This window comes from Aquarana catesbeiana, linkage group LG06 (genome assembly GCF_042186555.1).
Source record: "Aquarana catesbeiana isolate 2022-GZ linkage group LG06, ASM4218655v1, whole genome shotgun sequence".
In the NCBI taxonomy this organism is placed as follows: Eukaryota; Metazoa; Chordata; class Amphibia; order Anura; family Ranidae; genus Aquarana; species Aquarana catesbeiana.
The window spans coordinates 96,509,796-96,530,140 of NC_133329.1; the positions used below are offsets into that span (position 1 = coordinate 96,509,796).

At 45.4% G+C, this 20,345-nt stretch overlaps 1 protein-coding gene across 1 annotated transcript in view; it reads right to left on the bottom strand.

Moving 5' to 3' along the window:
- Window positions 1-20,345, bottom strand: part of PKD1 (polycystin 1, transient receptor potential channel interacting) — a 288,453-nt gene that overhangs the window by 80,692 nt on the left and 187,416 nt on the right. Inside the window, exons 22-23 of the mRNA XM_073636475.1 lie at window positions 11,777-12,379; window positions 404-560 (exon numbers count right to left, since the gene is read on the bottom strand). Of these exons, the coding sequence (XP_073492576.1) occupies window positions 404-560; window positions 11,777-12,379 (760 nt within the window). The remainder of the gene's footprint in view (window positions 1-403; window positions 561-11,776; window positions 12,380-20,345) is intronic.

Below are 20,345 nucleotides of genomic sequence, written 5' to 3' on the forward strand. Positions count from 1 at the left end.
CTGAATCATGTATATATACGAGATTCTACACAGAATGCCTACCCTGTAACAGTAAATCAGTTAGAGGGTGGTCGTTAAGTGGTTAAAAAAAAAAAGGTAATTTTTGAAATGTATACATTTGTGTTACCTTCCAAGACATTGCGCCTCAGGATTCCTTCACAAGGGTACGTATATCCATGTGAGGGATGTGTTTGCTTGCATAGGTGTTCAGTGAATCCATGTGCAGACAGTCCCATACATGTCAATTGGGATACAGCAGCTGCACAGACACAGCCACTGCTCCCAATCTGACATCCATTTAATATCTCTAATCAGGTTTAGATTGTGCCATTGGGGCTCAGCCCGTAGGTGGGCACCTTTAGCCCACCACATCTACCATATAATCTGACAGATATTCTCTTACATGGGAGCGATGAAGAACGTGTACAGCTTATGGTCATCTCCCTTTATAGCATCCAATGTGATCTGCTTCATGGCACTGCAATTGTACTGGTTGGGATGATCGGTCTCATGAAGATAGGCAGAGATGTATGGCTCCTTTTCCATGTGGGAGTACCACTCTGGGCAGAGACAGAGAAAATCAGTTTCACTAACAGAAGTTTCCATAAAGTAAAAAGAAGCCTAACAAATGCCTTGGAAAAATAGACACAAGGTTATTCAAAGAGGCCCGATCACCAGAACATTCATTTACAAAAATTTTACATAAGATTATATGTGCATATAACATTTTTTATTCATGTTAATAACCTGTAAAATCCACCCATTATATAGATCTCCACAAACCATAAGACTGCTGGTGGACGCCGCCATCTTGAATTGTGATATCAGCAGTCCCAGCAGACTCAAAGCTGTCACTTAAGTGACACTCTATAGCAGGGATATGCAATTAGCGGACCTCCAGCTGTTGCAAAACTACAAGTCCCATGATGCCTCTGCCTCTGGGTGTCATGCTTGTAGCTGTCAGAGTCTTGCTATGTCTCATAGGACTTGTAGCTCTGCAACAGCTGGAGGTCCGCTAATTGTATATCCCTGCTCTATAGTATTCCTGTTCGCTCCTCCCCCAACTATATAGGTGGTTATATAGGATGGTGAGGGGAGGGGTGGATGAGCTGGGCCAGCACAAACAGTAATTCAACACTATGAGAAGAGGAGAGGGTAAATATGCAAGAAGGGAGGGGGCTGTGCTAGGGCTTTGACTCTTCCTTGTGGTAACCACATTTTGAAAAGTTCAAAGGCACATTGCAAGTGAATAAAAAAACATGTATGCAAAAGCAATACAAAATTGTGATTATCCTTTGCTTAAAATTCTTGCTTATTCTGGGGTTTTTATTTTTTTATTTTCAGTTTGGTGACATGGCCTCTTTAGTAAAACTGTGCAAAAAGCAGAACTTAAAGAGGTTGTAAACTGAACAAGTTTTTTTTACCTTAATGCATTTCCTGCATTAAGGTAAAACACTTCCAATAGCTGACCCCCCCCCCCCCCCCCAGCATGGTCTTGGCTCCAGCACCTCTCCTTTCACTTCCTGGTCTCACAGGACACACAGAGTGGGGGGGGGGGGGGGGGGCATTGGCTCCTGATGCTGTCAGTCAAATGCTGGCAGAGGGGGGCATGGCTGAGCTAAGCTGCATGTGTACACGGACATACATAGACTGACTCAGGAGCGTGCCTGCATCCCAGATAGCAAGCAACTGTGCTGCAAGTTTGAAAATGACTTGCTAAGCTATTGTTAGACTTGCCAGGCTTGACAAGTTTGTTGCACAATTGCAGCAAGTCCGCACTGCATGACTCCAGATCAACTTTCTTTGCAAACATTCTGCAAGTCTGCTGCAAGTTTTGGTTCAGTTATGTTGTGCAATAGTCATCTCACCACAGGGGTCACTGTGGCTGAATTTTCATGCTATAGACTTGCAGAGCTCTTGATGTAGACTCACCACTGCAACTTTGATCTTGTTAGAGACTTGCTACGCATAATTGCTACAAATTGGAAAAGTGTCAACTAGAACGTGTGCTTCAAGTGCTCTGCAAGTGTACAACTTGCCAGTGAAAATGTGCAGTAAGTTAATAGATTTATAATTCAACACTGGGATGGGTGTGCCCATAGCACATGGCTTGCTAAGGGAGCACCCTGAGGAAAAAGGAGCAAACAGTGCTGGCGGGGGACTCCAGAAAAAAAGATAAGGGGCTGCTCTGTGTGGTATTGTTGCACAGAACAGGCAAGTATAACGCCTTTTTTTTTTTTTTTTAATAGCACAAAACAAAAAATATCCTATAATATCACTTTAAATATAAACTGGAGAAAAAAACAAGCAACCACTCAGATTAATTTCTGCTGCTTTCAGAACACTAAAAGCTTGTATCTGATTGGTTGCTTTGGGGTTCTGCATAACTAAGTTCCAGGAGCTAGGTGGTCAATGCCCTTACAAATGAACAGGATCTTAAGGTCATTGCACACAGCAATAATGTATGAACACCAGATCTTCCTGGAAGAAATTTCCTGTGCAAAAAATTTGATCATTTACATGCCTATAAACATTTTCTAGCTCCCAGAATACCAAATATTCAAATGATATAATCTACTATTCAAGAGGGAGGTGTAATAAATTCAAAACTAGTAAGGCACATTTTCATATCTCTTCTTTTCACTGATGTGGCACTAGTATACTGATATGTACGCATCTGTGTCAACAGGCCCCATTGAAAACAATGGGCTGCACTCAGATCAGAAAAAAAAACACCTAAGTGCTTAAAAAATTGGCGTTTTTGGCACCCGTGTGCAAGAGCCCTTAGCATTATGGACCCTCTTCTACCGTCATTAAAGGAACTCTGTTGCTACATAAAAAATTAGTGGCTATAAAAGCAGAGAAGTAGAGCTTATTTGTCCAGCCACTCGTGCCTTCAATTCTTCTTTTGTGAAGATCTATGCTGGCGGAAGAATATTCAACTTTTGACCCACTTCCAGGGGTGTCAGATGCCTGGTCACCCATGCGCACCTCAGTTTCACCCACCAACCACTACTGTGTCCTGTAGAGACACAAGCTGGTGGGTAGTACCACAGCTTACACAGAGGTCAGCCTACCGACACACTCAGGTGTGTTGTCTGCCGAAGACTTTAAGAGAGTGAAGAAAACAGGCATATAAAACTTACATGGGACATGTAAGTATTATTTTTTTTTTTTATTTGCGAAAAAGAGAGTGGTTATAATAGAAACACATTCATTGGGTCTTTAAAAAACAAAGTTTGGAGGGGCGTGGCCTGACCTGGCATGGAGAAAGTCGCCTAATCCCGGAGCTCCGTCCGCCACAGGATAAAGCTGCCTGAATATCGAGGTACCGTCGCACCGCACCCACACTAAACTATGGGGACGGCATCACGGAACTCTTCGGCATCACGCTCGAGATCCCCGAGAGATCTGGCCGGGGCACAGGGGCAGAACATCCCTGAGATGTTCAGGACGGGTAGAAGCAACATGGCGCCTTCCCGCCACACGCCGGCTCACTCCTCACAGCCACCCTCGCAATCACAACAGCAGTCAGTAATGCCGCCTCAAGTACTGCTTTCACCCGAAGGGAGTGAAGGGATAGAACTCATGCCCCACCCGCCCCTGAACATCCATGATCTCCGCTCCATAGTGGAGGACATCAAAGGAACCCTGTCAGCGGCCATTTCTGAACTCAAGCTTGAAATCAGATCGCTTAATGACAGGGTACAAGTGGTAGAAAAGGTCACGGAAAGGCAGGAAATCATTATACAGTTGGTCACAGAAGACATTGACTTTCACACTAGGCAGATGAGGGATATGCAGAGGCACCTTGAAGACCTCGATAACAGGGGCAGAAGGCATAATTTACGCATCAGAGGCCTACCAGAGTCCGTTGAAGGAGAGCAGATCTCTACAACAATAATTTCCATTTTTAACAATCTCCTCAACCGCCCTACCCAAACCCTGATAGCAATGGAACGCATACACCGCGCCTTACGCCCTAAGGGCAGGGAGATAGACCCCCCACGGGACATAATCTGCTGCATTGTGGACTTTAGACTCAAGGAGGATATTGTTAAAATGGCGCGGGGCAGACCACAGATCCTGTATGAGGGAACGCAGGTACAAATCTTCCAAGATCTTTCCGGCATCACGCTCCAGCACAGGCGCGACCTCAGACCCCTGCTGGAGGTCCTGAAGGACAAACAAATAACATATAAATGGAAATTTCCCTTCTGCCTCACAGCTTCTGCCCACGGCCGCACAGCCATCCTCAAGGTCCCGGAAGACCTACCACATTTCTGCGCCACCCTCGGCATTCCATCAGTGCCAGTGCCCAATTGGTACACAGCCTTTCGTCCCAGGCCTCCCACCCGGGAGATGATGAGGGAAGACCCTATGGAGACTCACCCACCCCTGCTCAACAGGAGAAGATCTCCTTCCCTGCGCAGAAGCAACACTGTACACCGCTCCAACTACAGGGCCAACAGCCCCGACCTCTCGCAGAGATCCAGGGGCCCAAGAAGGGACCGTCACAGGCATGTCTAATATGCCCAGCTCCTTCATGAGCAGACGTCATTCTGTCTTCATCACGAACGGCCCTGCCTGCTACTTCCACTTCAAATCTCAAACCTCGTTATCCGTTTAATTTCCTTCTTTTTACACGTTTTTCTCGTTTTTTTTTTTCTATCTCCGCTCTTCGCTGGGTTATTTCATAGACGCCCAACTCAAGCTATATTGAGAGGATATCGGCGGTCTTCTCTGTCCTTGCGCCTCCTTGAACTCTCTCCTACCATTGGCTAAGAGGTGAGAACTATGCATGCATGGGACATCCCCACTCACCGCCTTTCAGACTTAAACTGAAGTCTGACCTGACAGATGTACACGCCCCTTCCAGCCGGGCTCCAGCCGAACAAACTCTCCATCCCCCATGACTACAACCCCCAGACTGCATCACTCCTGCGCCTCAATGGGCACCTCCGCAGCACGACGCGGTACGTCGCTACGTCGCAGATAGGAGCTTCAATCAACTATTGCCTCCACGTCTCTACACATGGAATCTGCGCACTTCTCCATCAGCAGACGCATTCGGTTTCCTACCAGCAGCCCCTGTCTCGCCCTGGACAACGCATCGGCCCCTGCCTACCAATTGTACCGGACTTCCATCGCTACGGAGGTCATCGCACTCAATCCGCCGGCTGAACGAAATGCTAGACGCGCTTTACCGCAGTAAGCCCTACACCCACGTACAGGAACAAGAAATATCCGGTAGTCCTTACATTTGTTTTACAGTTTCCTCGCCTACTGGCAAGTTATACCTGCTGAACTATCTGTTATGCTGACACGTTCAGGCTTTTGTTTTAGATCCTGCTTCATCTTCATGGCTACCCCATAATTTGACGCCACCTTATTGAGCAGTCTATTACTAAAAGTGATTATGTTAGCCTTGGGAAAATTGATTTCAAGATGCTGTTTTTGGCTCAATCCCCGCTCTGCCAACTCCGACCCCCTCCCCTATGGGAGTGGATAGGTGCTTTTTGAGAAATTGCAGCCAACGCCGGTCTTCACCCCACTGCTGGTCTGGGGACTGGTGGACCTTAATACTCAGCATTTGAAGTTGCTTCACCCAAGGGCATGTTTGTGTTAATTGTTTTTATTGACCCCTTATTTCAATACTCTGTTGGACTTCAGCCCCCTAGGGTTCCCCTGATGATGGACGAACCTAGGCTAGCCTCCTAAAGTCCTTACCGCTCACGCCTAAAAAACAACTTGAAGCTACACACCTCATTCACCTGCTTCATACCATCCTGTGGCGGAGGACTTTGTACCCTCTTTCGTCACACACTCCCTTTTCCTTCTCCATCGCCTGGTTTTAGGTCAACTCCCACACGGGCTTGTTGTGAGTCACCACCTCCCTTCAGGGGCGGGGCGTCCCACGCAAGACCTGTACCCCACCGATCTATAGTTAGGGAGGTCAGTGGACACAGGGTTCCACCCCTCTTCGGTGCTTCTCCTATTGACCACACGTGTGTCAAACACAATATACCTACATATCGTCCACACACCTATACATACCCACCCTCCCCTTTTTCCCCTCCCACTTCCCTATCATGGCAGACGCAACACACTCATCCTCCACACAGGGTCTCTCACCTCCTATAACCCAATCACTTAAATTGCACTCGGTGAACATAAGAGGTCTCAATACCCCTGAAAAACGTTCGAGATTACTACTCTCTCTCCAACAATCTCGCACACATATTGCGCTCATACAGGAAACACACTTCCGTACAGACTCTATCCCTAAATTACACAGTAGTTACTTCCCCACGGCGTTTCACGCCTCCAATGTGGAGGCAAAATCCAAAGGGGTCACGATCCTCATTTCAAAAAACTGCCCGCTCCAGATAACAGACACGCTACAAGACCCTCATGGCAGATACCTCTTTATAAAAGGCACCCTACATCACTCAACATACACTTTTGCGAACATTTATGCCCCCAACACAGGCCAAGTACCCTTTTTCAAGACGACTCTACAACTACTAGCCAGCTTCCAGGCTGGAACCCTTATCGTTGGCGGTGATTTCAATATCTCACTGAACCCGTCGATAGACACTTCAAACGGGTCCTCCTCCATCTCGTACGGAGCCCTGCGGGCTATCAAAATTCAACTAAGTAATCTGCTTCTTCATGACACGTGGCGCACACTGCACCCCAAAGAAAAGGATTACACGTACTTTTCACCGCCACGCGATAGGTATTCCAGATTGGACCACTTCTTTCTTTCCCAAAACGACCTGAATAACCTCACTAAAGCCACCATTGAGCCATCCCTCATCTCGGATCACAACCCTATTACTATGACCCTTCACCTACCGACAAGGTCTACAAAGACGCATATTTGGCGCCTGGACAGCTCCCTACTGACGGATGAGCTAAATATGGACAGACTGACCAAACGCTTAACTGACTACTTCGACATTAATTCCACTGCAGACGTCTCCCCCGTAACCACCTGGAATGCTCACAAATGTGTCATTAGGGGGGAATTTTTGTCTATAGCCGCTAATCGCAATAAACTCAAACACGCCTACATCAACGAACTCACCACACGTATACACAAGTTAGAACAGGCCCACAAAGCCTCCACCGCAACGGCTTCGCTAGCTGAACTGACACAGGCCAGAGAGGAACTTTTGGACGTATTGAACAAAACACTGAAGCGTAAATTCTTGCTAACACAAAAACTGTACTACGAATTTGGTAACAAATCCGGCAAACTGTTAGCTAGAGCACTCCAATCCAAAAAGGCCTCGTATACCATTCATAAAATCACCAACGCGGCTGGGGAATCTTTCGTTAAAAATTACGATATCTCCTCCCAATTTGTACAATACTTCACCAAACTGTATAATTTGTCCCCAAATCAGCACACTGACGTCTCACTAAACAGAAAAACCGCCCTCTTGAATTTCCTAGAGCAATACGGACCTACCCCGATCTCCACAGAAGACGCACACTCCTTAGACACCCCTCTTACAACAGACGAACTTACTGTGGCATTACGACAAATGAAGACAGGTAAAAGCCCCGGCCCTGATGGCCTCTCGACTTGTTACTACAAAGCCTTCCCAGCCCTTCTTCTCCCACAGCTTGTGAAAACCCTTAATGCTCTGACCCCCTCCACAGATGCCTACAATGAAACGCTCACAGCCCACATCACTCTCGTCCCCAAAAAAGACAAGGATCCCACCCTAGTGACGAATTACCGCCCCATCTCCTTACTAAACGTAGACCTGAAACTATACGCGAAAGCATTAGCCAACAGACTCCTACCCTTCCTCCCATCTTTAATCTCGCTTGACCAAGTGGGCTTTGTCCCGGGTCGTGAGGCAAGGGACAACACCACCAAAGCCCTGAACATACACCACTGGCTCACAAAAACGTCTACAAAGGGATTCTTTCTCTCCTTGGATGCAGAGAAGGCGTTCGACAGGGTGGCTTGGGACTATATGGAAGCCACCCTTAAGGCGATAGGCTTACCTCCACGCATGCTCGGAATGATTTTAGCCCTCTACGCCGCCCCGACAGCTAGGGTTCGGATCAATGGCGGACTGTCGGACGCCTTCTCTGTATCCAATGGAACTCGCCAGGGGTGCCCTCTGTCACCGCTTATATTTATCTTAACCCTTGAACCCATGCTACGCAAACTTAAAGATAACCCCACTATCAAGGGGGTGGATATTCATCACAAACAGTACAAACTGGCCGCATACGCGGATGATATACTTCTATTCCTGACAGATCCCATCACATCTATCCCCAACCTTCTCGCTGACTTCAAGCTCTTCCACACCCTCTCCAACTTGCAAATTAATTTTGACAAATCCAAAGCCCTCAACATTACCCTACCCACTGACACAGTTGACCTCTGTAAACTTAATTTCCCATTTGGTTGGGAGCGCTCGGCTATCTCATACCTTGGAATCAAAATCACCACTGACCTGAGAAATCTGTACTCCAGTAATTTTGCTCCCATGATCCTGTCCATCCAAAAAGACCTACAAAAGTGGCACCTTGGCTCCTTCTCTTGGCTGGGCAGAATCGCCATATTGAAGATGAACGTACTACCCAGACTCCTCTACCTCCTCCAAGCCATACCAATCCGGTTGCCACCAATATTCTTCAGATCTTACAAACGTATCTGCAGCTCCTTCATATGGGCATCTAAACAACCGAGACTTAACTGGGACAGATTAGTTCTTCCCAAACGACTTGGAGGCCTGGGACTCCCAGACCTCCCGAAATACCATTGGGCTTGCCACTTAACCAGATTGATCGACTGGCACAAACACCGTCTGCGCAAAGTGTGGATAGAACTAGAAGACTCCTTTGCGAGTCTTCCGCTTGTCAACTCCCCATGGGTTAATAGTAGACATATACCCGAAGCCTTCTCGTCCCACCCATCCATTGGTGCCACCCTAACGATTTTTAAACGGGTATGCAAGACACTTCACATAACACCAGCTCCGGGCCCCATGACACCTCTGGATAACAACCCAGAATTCCCCCCCCGGGTCTAAGGTCCAAAACCCCCGCACTGGATACGGAAAACACTCCAACAAGGGCACATAGCTGTTTTCGAAACGGTTCGCTACTCTCCCACACAGACCTCACCACGACACTCTCTTCCTACCACTTACCGTTCTTCAAATACCTACAACTACGACACTTCCTCCAACCCCATACAAGGGATCGCCCAGGTGGCAGAGACCGCACCCCACTGGAACTCCTCTGCTCTGATAACGAACCCCAAGGACACCTGATAGCCACCACCTACTCTCTCCTGTTCTCACAATACAGAGTCAAAAACGACAAACTAGTTCAGCAATGGGAGGCTGACCTAACACTGGACCTTTCCACACAGGAATGGGATTCCATTTTCACCCTTATGCACAAGGGGTCCATAAATGTTTCCACACAAGAGAACAGATATAAACTGTTCTCTAAATGGTATAGAACACCCGACAGGGTCCATCGCTTCTGTCCAGCCATCCCCCCAACCTGCTGGAGGTGCGGCTCCACCAAGGGCACCCTACTGCACATATGGTGGGAGTGCAATCTCATACAGCCGTTTTGGAAGGAAATCCACCGGCTGATCGCTCAAATATCCTCATACACACCGGCCTTCACCCCTGAAAGATATCTACTACACCACACGTCAGTCCCGACGGGATCCTACAAAAAGTCACTCACCATACATTTAGTCAATGCAGCCAACCTCTGCATCCCCGCTCTCTGGAAGAGTACTACACCCCCCACGGTCCCAGACTGGATCCGGAGGGTAGATAAAATAGCTGAGATGGAAAAACTTATTTGCCAAGCCAATGATAACACTACCAAATTTAATACCACCTGGGCATGCTGGTTACACTTCCGTCAATCTCTCCCCCAGACTACCCTACCTAGCACTTCCTCACAGACACCACTTTGAGCACACAGACATTGCAATCCTGAACCCCTGCTTCCGCTGTGCTGCCTACCCCCTGTTCTTTCCTCTTACCCGTTTCCCACTCCATTCAGATACATACTCCCACCTCTTTACAGACATATTAGACAAGGTCTCTTTTGAACATACGCTTCCGTCCTCTTCACTTGTGATAGAAGCTGATTGCCACCGTTGTCTTCCTGCCTTCCCCGACACCTGTTTACAACAAACCAGGTCACCCAGTGGAACTGTATTGTAATCCACGTCACATGTTAGTTGATGACCCCACTTATTTCACGTCTTCAATTCCCGACCCATTCACAGTGATGGTCCCTTTGGGGGTGAATGGAACCGGGTACTGCCTGTGACAATCTTGACGTGACCGTTACCGTTCTTAAGATCCCACCCTCTAGAATCATTACCTTACCTTCCATTTATTGCTTTAGTTCAAGGAATTTTAGTTACTTCTGAAATGCATGTTCATTTACGGGATTTGACTTGCTGTTCACCCTCAGAGTGTGGATTACGTTGGATACTATACATATGCTCTCAGCTTTTATGTACTTACTGTTTGAGATGTATGTCACGTATACTTTGTACGTCTGTAAAACTTAATAAAATCTTTTGAAAAAAAAAAGTTTGTTGTCCCTGTTGAATTTTTTTGTCTGACGTTCTTGTTGCACTAGCATCCCAGTTAAGGTAGGGTAGGGACATACAGTCAGACAACAAGTATTTAAATTCTTCTGTCCCCTCTAGAATGGTTGTTTAGGGCCAGTAGGGTGCTGGCACAGACAGTAGATTGTCTTTTGACAGTCCTCTGTTGTCAAAGGCACCTTTGCATTGTGGAGTCAGGAGCAGAAAAATTCCATACTGGAGGGGAGTAGAACCAGAAACTCTAGAGGCGAGATCTCTGAGCAATATAGGGTGTGAAAGATTCTGGCCACAAAATCCTCAAAATTTTGCTTACAGAAATCATTTAAATCTGAAAAATCTGTTCTGGGTTAATAGTGCCTTTAAATCATTACCCTGCTCTGGAGAGTTTAAAGGCTAAATTCACCTTTAGCACCAGATCACATCAGAATTTAGGGCGTACAATGGTGGCAAATGCCTCCCCTCTACCCTCACATCGGTTTATAAAGGTGAATGTACCCTTTAAGGGACAGAGCAACAAAAACTAATATTTCAGTTTTGGAAGACACGGATCACTAGAAAACTTGGCCCTAAGCAAGGTAGCAACTTCACCACCCCCAATATCCTCCATTGTCCTTGAAAAGGATTGCAATAGGCACAGTACTTGCCCAAACAGGCTCCAACTCTCTACAAGTTCTTCCCTTTGATGAATTAGCTCTCCCCCTGATTTCATGCAAGAGCATGAAGGTTTTAGCTGACCTTCCTGACCCCTGGCTCCTGCCTAGGTTGCCTTGTGGATGATTTGGTAAACTCAGGGATTAACTCTTGGGACAGTTTTCTTGGGGACTTTTAAGACAAGATTCCTCAGCTTAGATTCCCAGGTTTGCCTCCCAACTGTTACCACCACAAAAAAAAATTTAGTGGATGCTTACTGATGCAACAGGAGGAGTCAAACGCCAAAGTAGGCAGAGACGGAACATGGTATTATGGTGAAGAAATCATGCTGCTCGAGTGCTCACAAAATATAATAACTAAGAGGATGCATGAGCCCACCAGATCTTATCTATAACTGATACACTCACTTTGGGGGGATAAATATACGTTTCATTTTTTCTTTGTATTTTCTTAACACAATATATGTTAATTTATAATAAACAGTATACAATTACTCACCATCCAGGACTTTATAGGTAATCTGAATGTGAAGGCCTGCATTCTCATTACTGCTCTCTGCTTCAATGTCCACTTTCACCGAGCGGCGGCTCTCAATCGTAGCCACACCTGCTGTGATATTACCAACACCAGTGTTATTGGCGACACTAACTGTGATAGCCTTTTCAGAATCCAGGCTTTCCACTGGGATCTGACTGCCATTACTGGTCTGGAATTCCATAGAGGCTACCTTGGTGGAGACGGTGTAGTTGCTGATGAAGCCAAAGGGGTAAGGGTTGGAGTCCACTTGGATCATGACCTGGATAATGTCCGTTAAATCTGGGAAGGTGCTATTAAAGCCCTGAGGTATAAAGAACTGGCAGCCTGTTCTGTTACTGTAGCAGAGCAGGTTAAGTGGATCTGACCGTTTGCCTCTGGCCAGAATTTCTCCTCCTTGTAAGGTCAGGGGCTCCTCATTCAGCACTCTGGACTTCATCATGATCCTCATGAGGTCAGAGGACAGATTGTAAGCTTCAGAGGCTACTGTCGCATTGTTCAGACTACCACACAGCTTGCCTCCTTTGTGGACTGATGATTTGGTATTTACAAGTTGGATGACATCTCCTGTAACAGAACCAGGAATGTTATTATAATTGTGACCTAGCAATCCTTGATCATTTGAAGAAATCCTGATAGTGTACAGAACCGGTAATTATTGTTTCTGTCCTTTTTCCAAGTAGGAAAATAGAAAAGTAAAAAAAAATGCTATATCCTTCCTTATGCAACAAAACTGTTACATGTTTACATGTTTATGCTACCTACTCCTAACCTTCTGAATGCCTAGAAACTGGACAACCTGTACCTACCTGTGTAATTTTTTCAATTAAATACATTAAAAAAAAAAAAAGAAACCAAAGAGATCATTTGTTCAACAGCTATGTCCTCAATGCAATATGGTGGACTTTAAAGTGGACCATGTAGTATAAATATACTATACAGTACTTATAATGTCCATGCCCCCACTGTAAATGTAATATTCTGAAAGTATATGCAAGAGACACCTGTAAAAAAAAAACAAGTTAGCTATTATCCCCCCCCCCCCCAAAGTCTCTGCATTCTCATCATCCTTCCTGGGAAATTCCTGGGGAATGCAGAACGAACAAGCCAAATCTCCCAAGAAGACATACTACTAAACCTTAATCCTCTCCTATTTGGTTCATATCAGTGTAACAACATCCCATCTGAAATATAAATATTGGAAGCATGGACTTGTCCAGAGAACAGTGAGAAAATGTGCTGGAAGCAGTGCAAGCTAGCTCTCTTAATACTTCTCAGCATTTATCACAATTATACCTTTTATTGTGAGTTCATTATACCCCAGTAAAATTGTTTAAATGGGGCTTTTGTCAGAGCCAGTTTGTCCTAAATGTAGAAGGGTCCATGGGGATCTCATTCACATGCTGTGGAGATGTCCCAAATTACACAGATACTGGGCGTCTATTCTTGCAACAGTTAACAGAGTATTCCAAAAAGACATCTCTTTCCGACCTCAGGTGCTACCTGCTGGGAGTTTTTGATGACATTATACTGCATGCCTTTACTAAGCAAGCTGTTTCTATGGCCTTGTTTCAGGCACGTAAAATTATCCTCCTCCGCTGGAAAAGCACTTCACTTCCATCTCTTAAGGAATGGCTAGACCATATGGATACTACTTTAAGATATGAACGGGTTATTTACTAGCACCATGGATGCTCAGCTAAATTTGGCTTGATGTACCACGATTGGCTCCAGTAGACCTGATTATTGATAGGAGATTAGGGTAGAATGCCTTTGATTACTGAATTTTGGTTAATTACTACTACCTAACTTTGGAATGTGCCACAGTGGTGCTCTATTGGTAATGTCATTTTGTTTTCAGACACTAGGTGGGGTTGTATGTTCTCTTCTATGAGGTTGGAAGCTGTAATTGACTATTTGCTTTTGTACATTACAACTTTACATTCTTTAGTGAGTGTTTATGGAACATGTATGCTTGAATGTGTTCAAATAAAACTTTATTTGGATTAAAAAAAAAAAAAAAGATATATACCCGGTATATATATATATATATATATATATATATATATATATATATACTGGAAGCATATAAAAACAGTTTGTGGGACTTTTTAGATACAAATAGATTGATATGATAACATGGCACTTGCTCACACTCCCTTGTTGGTCCACCTCACATAAAGAAGCTCCACATGGTACTCCCTCTAGTCCTCCAAATATGTTTCCCCTTAGGGCTCTTAATGTGGCCACCTTGGCTCATATTCCAGGAGTGTGACCACTGCATAACAGTAATCTACATTAAGACTCTGCTTCTCCCTTGGCCCCCTGCTGTCAAACACAGCCAGCGATGAGGAGCGAGGGTTGGTTGGGTGATTGAGCCCAGTTCTTTAGACAGCGAGCGCAAGAGGGAGCAAGCATGCACAAGTGCCCCCATTGCAAGCTTCTTGCTGTGGGGGCCCTCAGTGGGGGGGGGGGGGGGGAGTGCAGAGCACTGGCGGGGGACCCAAGAAGAGGAGGATTGGGGCTGCTCTGTGCAAAACCATTGCACAGAGCAGGTAAGTATGACATGTTTGTTATTTTAAAAAAATAATAAAAATTGTGCCTTTAGTATCAATTTAATGTTGAATGGTGTATAATATAATCAGCTACTAAATAACCAGCCATACATTGGTTGTTTTTTTAAGAAGTAATTGTTTAATGTTCGCATATAAAAATATGACTTAATGTAAAAATGTATTCTGGATGTATGTGTATCTTAAAGGTCATGCAAACTGTTTTTGTATGCTCACAAGAAGACACACCAGTCCATTTCAAGTGCGTCTTCCCATGAAATGTGGGCTATTTTGCATTTCCCAGGATTTGATCAGATAATGTTCAGCTTAGATTTGCATGTGCCAATAAATTTAAAAGAACAATCTTTAATAGGTTTTCAATCTTTATTTCAATTGTCTGTACTAAATAAAAGATATGATGAGTTGCCACAAATATGTCACAATCATTTTAACCAAATGCCTGGCTATCTATATGACCTCAGTTCTAAAATGGCAGTAAAATAACATCCTCTGTTATTCTATAGCAACCAATCAGAACCAAACATACAGTCCACAAGTGGCATCGAAAAGTTTGAAGAAGCTCTTAACACTAACAAGATGACAAGTGATCATTTGCCAAAACACAGAGTATCAAACAGTTGCTATGTTGTTGTTTTTTTTTTTACATATAGAATAATGTTTTCATTTTTTCATTCTTTCCCCCATCTCAGTACTGTTGATCTTCTTCGGCACCTTTCAGCCACTTCCTGTCTGTATGCACTTTCTCAAGCATTGGCTTCACATTGTTCTTGGCCAGCTTCCTTCTAGTGACAACCATGGGCATGCCTGTGCCATATTTGTTGGTACAACATATAACTGGTTGTAAATTCTATCAGGGGAGCATATCATAGGGTAATAACACAGAAACGCTACTGAGAAGACAATTGCCTCCCTATAGCAGGAAAGGCCTCAACAAGGAACTTCACAGCACCACAAGGTATTAAATGAAATGAGAAAAAGTAATGAAAGCTACAGGTTTTAAAAAGGATTGAAAACAACTTTTGAAATTGCCATATAGCAGCGTATATGAAATGTAAGTGATTGGGTTTAGATCTACTATATTGGCCATTGTGCTCAGAACAGACATCTCATATTTCACCATGATAAATGTGGCCCACTCAGTCTACGCTCAGAGACAACTTTGTGAATGTTTTGACGGCTGACCTCTAACAAGTTGGTAGTGGCGGAAAACAGAAGCTTATTTTTTTTGCATGACTGAGCCTAATCTTAATGGCTGGATCCCAGTCTGGCTGCAGAATATACAGCGAAATGTCTGGCAAATGAAGACAGATCTCTTGTATATCCGTGGAAGGTCTGTGCAGTCTTAGTTCTATAAATCTTTCCCCTTCAAGAGCCCAGGGAGGATTCATAATTCAACAGGAATGTTTCTGTGTGTCAGCATTTTGGTTCCAACCCAGTGACATTATTAAAAGCCCTTATCTCTCCACATTCCACTACTGTCATTAGCACGCTTCAATAGCTGCCCCAAGAAAACATTGCATTACCATCTTCTAATATTTATTGCCAGCTGTGCCATCCTTAAAACATTTGCTGTGGAGACAATTTTATTTTTCTATTAAAAACCCTACTGATTTAAAGGAGAATGCCTTCCTATACACTTATTTAAAAGGAACCTGTCACGGTTTTACTTTGCTAACTGGAGCACCTAAACTTGGACCCTTTAGGTTACTATAATCTTCCTGGTGGTGAACAGGATTTAATCTCTACTCTTGTGAGTCATTGTATAGAGACTGCTATGAATACTGCATGGTATATTTGTAAGAGCCACTTCAAGTGGATGGCAAATTGCTTAACAGGACTTGTCATCTTTACACTCATCTGCAAGGAGACACAGGTATGCAACTCTTTCATTCTGTAGTTGAACTATACAGACATAGAAAACTTGCCAACAACAGGATTGCTAAAAATAGGATTTTTTAAAACAGCTTACCTGTAAAATCCTTTTCTTTCGAAGGACATCACGGGACACAGAGCCACAGTAATTACTGATGGGTTATATAGGTATCACTGGTGACTGGACACTGGCACACCCTATCAGGAAGTTCAACCCCTTATATAATGTCTCCCCCTTGCAGGGATACCTCAGTTTTGTAGCCAAGCAATATAGTGTATTAGAAGAGGGGCGGGACCTCTGTGTCCCGTGATGTCCTTCGAAAGAAAAGGATTTTACGGGTAAGCTGTTTTAAAAAATCCTATTTTCTTTCTCGAACATCACGGGACACAGAGCCACAGTAATTACTGATGGGATGTCCCAGAGCAATGCTACCTGAGGGGGGGGAACCACGACCAAGTAGGGTGCAATCAGACCTGAGGACCCTGTACCGCTGCCTGCAGCACACTACGCCCAAAGGCGATATCCTCATGCCTTCTCACATCCACCTGATAGAATCTGGTGAATGTATGAACTGAAGACCAGGTTGCGGCCTTGCAGATTTGAGCCATAGAGGCCCGGTGATGCACTGCCCAAGAAGCACCAATAGCCCTTGTGGAATGTGCCCTGATCTGAAACGGAGGAATCTTCTGTTTCAAACCGTAAGCTTGAATGATCAACTGTCTAATCCATTTAGAAATGGTAGCTTTTGACGCTGCCTGTCCTCTATTGGGACCCTCTGGCAGCACAAACAAAACATCCGTCTTGCGGATCTGAGTAGTTGCCCCTAGATAGGCCTTAACTGCTCTTACTACATCCAACGAATGTAGAGATCTCTCTTCCAGAGAACAGGGATCTGGAAAAAAGGAAGGTAGAACAATGTCTTGGTTTAAATGAAAATCAGAAACCACCTTCGGTAAAAAACTAGGATGAGGGCGTAGTACCACTCTATCCTTGTGTATAATCAAATAAGGCTCCTTACAGGAAAGAGCTGCTAATTCTGATACTCTTCTAGCAGAAGAGATGGCCACCAGAAAAATTAATTTCCTTGTCAACAAGACCAAAGGAATCTGACTTATTGGCTCAAAAGGCTGTTTCTGTAACACAGCCAGGACCAAATTCAAGTCCCAGGGGTTTAGGGGCGCTTTAACCGGAGGATTAAGACGCATCACCCCTTGCATAAAGTTTCGGACCAAAGAATGCGAAGCAAGTGGCCGCTGAAATAATACTGATAAAGCAGAAACCTGGCCCTTGATGGTACTCAAGGCCAGCTTCATCTCTAATCCCATCTGTAGAAAATCAAGGATTCTACCTATGACATATTTCCTGGGATGCCAACCTCTGGATTCACACCAGGTTATATAAGCCTTCCAGACTCTATGATAAATCATCCTGGAAGCTGGCTTCCTTGCATTAATCAAGGTAGATATGACAGGACCTGAGAGCCCACGACTCTTCAGAACGTGGGTCTCAATAGCCAAACCGTCAAATTTAGCGTTTGTAAGGCAGGATGGAACACTGGACCTTGAGATAACAGGTCTGGGCATACCGGTAGGGTCCACGGGGAACCCACCGTCATCCTTACTATTTCTGCATACCAAGTCCTTCTGGGCCAAGCGGGGGCCACCAGAAGTACCGACTTCCTTTCCTGCCTGATCCTGCGAAGGAGTCGTGGTAGTAGCAGAATAGGCGGGAATGCTTAAATCAGTGAGAACCGATGCCACAGAATCACCAACGCATCCGTCCCGCATGCAAGAGGATCTTTTGTCCTTGTCACAAATCTGTCTATCTTTTTGTTGAATCGGGATGCAAAGAGATCTACATCTGGAACCCCCCATCTTTGGCATATGGCCCAAAAGACGTCAGGATGCAGAGACCATTCCCCTGGAAGTAACTGCTGGCGACTTAGATAGTCCGCCTGCCAATTTTCTATTCCCGGGATAAAAACTGCCGATATGCATGGCACATGCATCTCTGCCCAGACTAAGATCTGGTTCACCTCTTTTTGAGCAGCTCGGCTCCGGGTGCCTCCCTGATGATTGACATAAGCCACTGCTGTGGCATTGTCGGACTGGATCCTGACCGGACAACCCTGTAGCCTGATAGTCCAGGCTTTTAGAGCTAGATGTATCGCCCGGATCTCCAGAATGTTGATGGGTAAGGTCCTCTCTGTCTTGGACCATACCCCTTGGACCGCAGCCTGTTCCAGAACTGCTCCCCAACCTGACAGACTGGCATCTGTTGTTACCACCGTCCAGGTAACCGGTAGAAAGGATTTCCCCTTCTGCAGGTTTTCGGGTATGAGCCACCAATTGAGGCTCTGACGCACCGCATGCGACAGGTGCATCGGAAAGTCTAATGCCTGAACCTTCTTGTTCCAGGTCGACAGAATACTGTGTTGCAGCATTCTTGAGTGAAACTGAGCATAGGGAACTGCTTTGAATGAAGACACCATCTTCCCTAGTAGCCTCATACAAAGGCGGACTGAGGGACCCTTCTTGGTCCTTACTGTCAGAATCAGCTCTCTCAAAGCAGTGATCTTTGCCTGGGGTAGAAATATCTTCTCCTGGCTTGTATCTATAATCAGACCTAAATACTCCAGTCTTCTTACTGGTTTTAGGAAAGACTTTTCTAAGTTGAGGATCCAACCCAGGTGTTCTAGATACCTGACTGTGGTCCTCAAGTTTCCCTTCAAAGAGGCTACCGACCGGTCTATCAAGAGCAGGTCGTCTAGGTATGCTATGACAGCTATACCCTGAGCCCTTAATCTGGCCAGAGGAGGAGCCAAGATCTTTGTGAACACTCGAGGTGCAGTGGCTTTCCCGAAAGGCAGAGCCACAAACTGGAAATGGCGCCCTCCTACCTCGAAGCGCAGAAACTTCTGATGAGCAGGAAAAATGGGCACATGCAGATATGCATCTCTGATGTCTATTGATGCCAGAAATTCTCCTCCCTGCAGGGTGGGAACTACTGTTCGAATTGATTCCATACGGAAGGATTGAATCCTTAGGAATCGGTTCAGATCCCTTAAGTCCAGAATGGGCCTGACATCCCCATTTGGCTTTTGGACCATAAAAAGGTTGGAATAGAAGCCCAATCCCTGGTCCTTTGCGGGAACTATCATAATGACCTCCTGCGACAAAAGTCGCTCTAACGCTAGAAGGAGCGACTGCTTCTTCTCTGGGTCTCTGGGAACATTTGATCTGAGGAACCGAGGAGAGGGGAATTCCTGAAACTCCAGCTTGTACCCTAAGGTTACCGTGGAGATTACCCATCTGTCCTGGAAGTCCTCCTGCCAGAGCTCTGAGAACTGTCGCAGTCTTCCCCCCACTCGAGTGAGCGGGGGCGCCCCCTCATGCAGAGGTCTTAGTGTTTTGCCTAGTAGGCTTCTTTCCCCAGGACTTCTTTTGTCCCTGGGGTTGACTCTTGTCTCTGGACCCCGATGGAGGCGGCCGTCGAGACTGCCTGGAGGCTGAAGCCCCCGGCGCTGGGGAAAGAGTCCGTTTGAAAGAGGGACGCTTACTCTTCTTCTTGACAGGTAAGAGAGTGCTTTTCCCACAAGAGATTCTCTTGATATAGTTATCCAAGTCCTCTCCAAACAACCTTGCACCACGAAATGGAAACCCAGCCAGTAGCTTCTTACATGGTGCTTCGGCTGACCAATTTTTCAACCATAGGATTCTACGTATATGCACCAACCCCAGTGAAAGACGGGAGGTTTGCACGATAGAATCTCTAATGGCGTCAACCACAAAGCATAAGGCCGCTGGAAGGTTAGCAAACCCCTGGGCCTGCTGTTCAGGTAATACTTTGATGACCTGCTTAACATGGTCTCTTAAGTATTGACAGACTCCAATCGCTGCTACTGCAGGTTGGGCCACTGATCCTGCTAAGGAGAAAACATCCTTCAATAGGGATTCCATCCTTTTATCTACAGGATCCCTGAGCATCTGAGCATTGTCTACAGGACAAGTCAGGCTATTATTTATGGAGGAAATGGCGGCATCAATAGCCGGTATTCCCCACATTTTAATAAACTTTTCTTCCATCG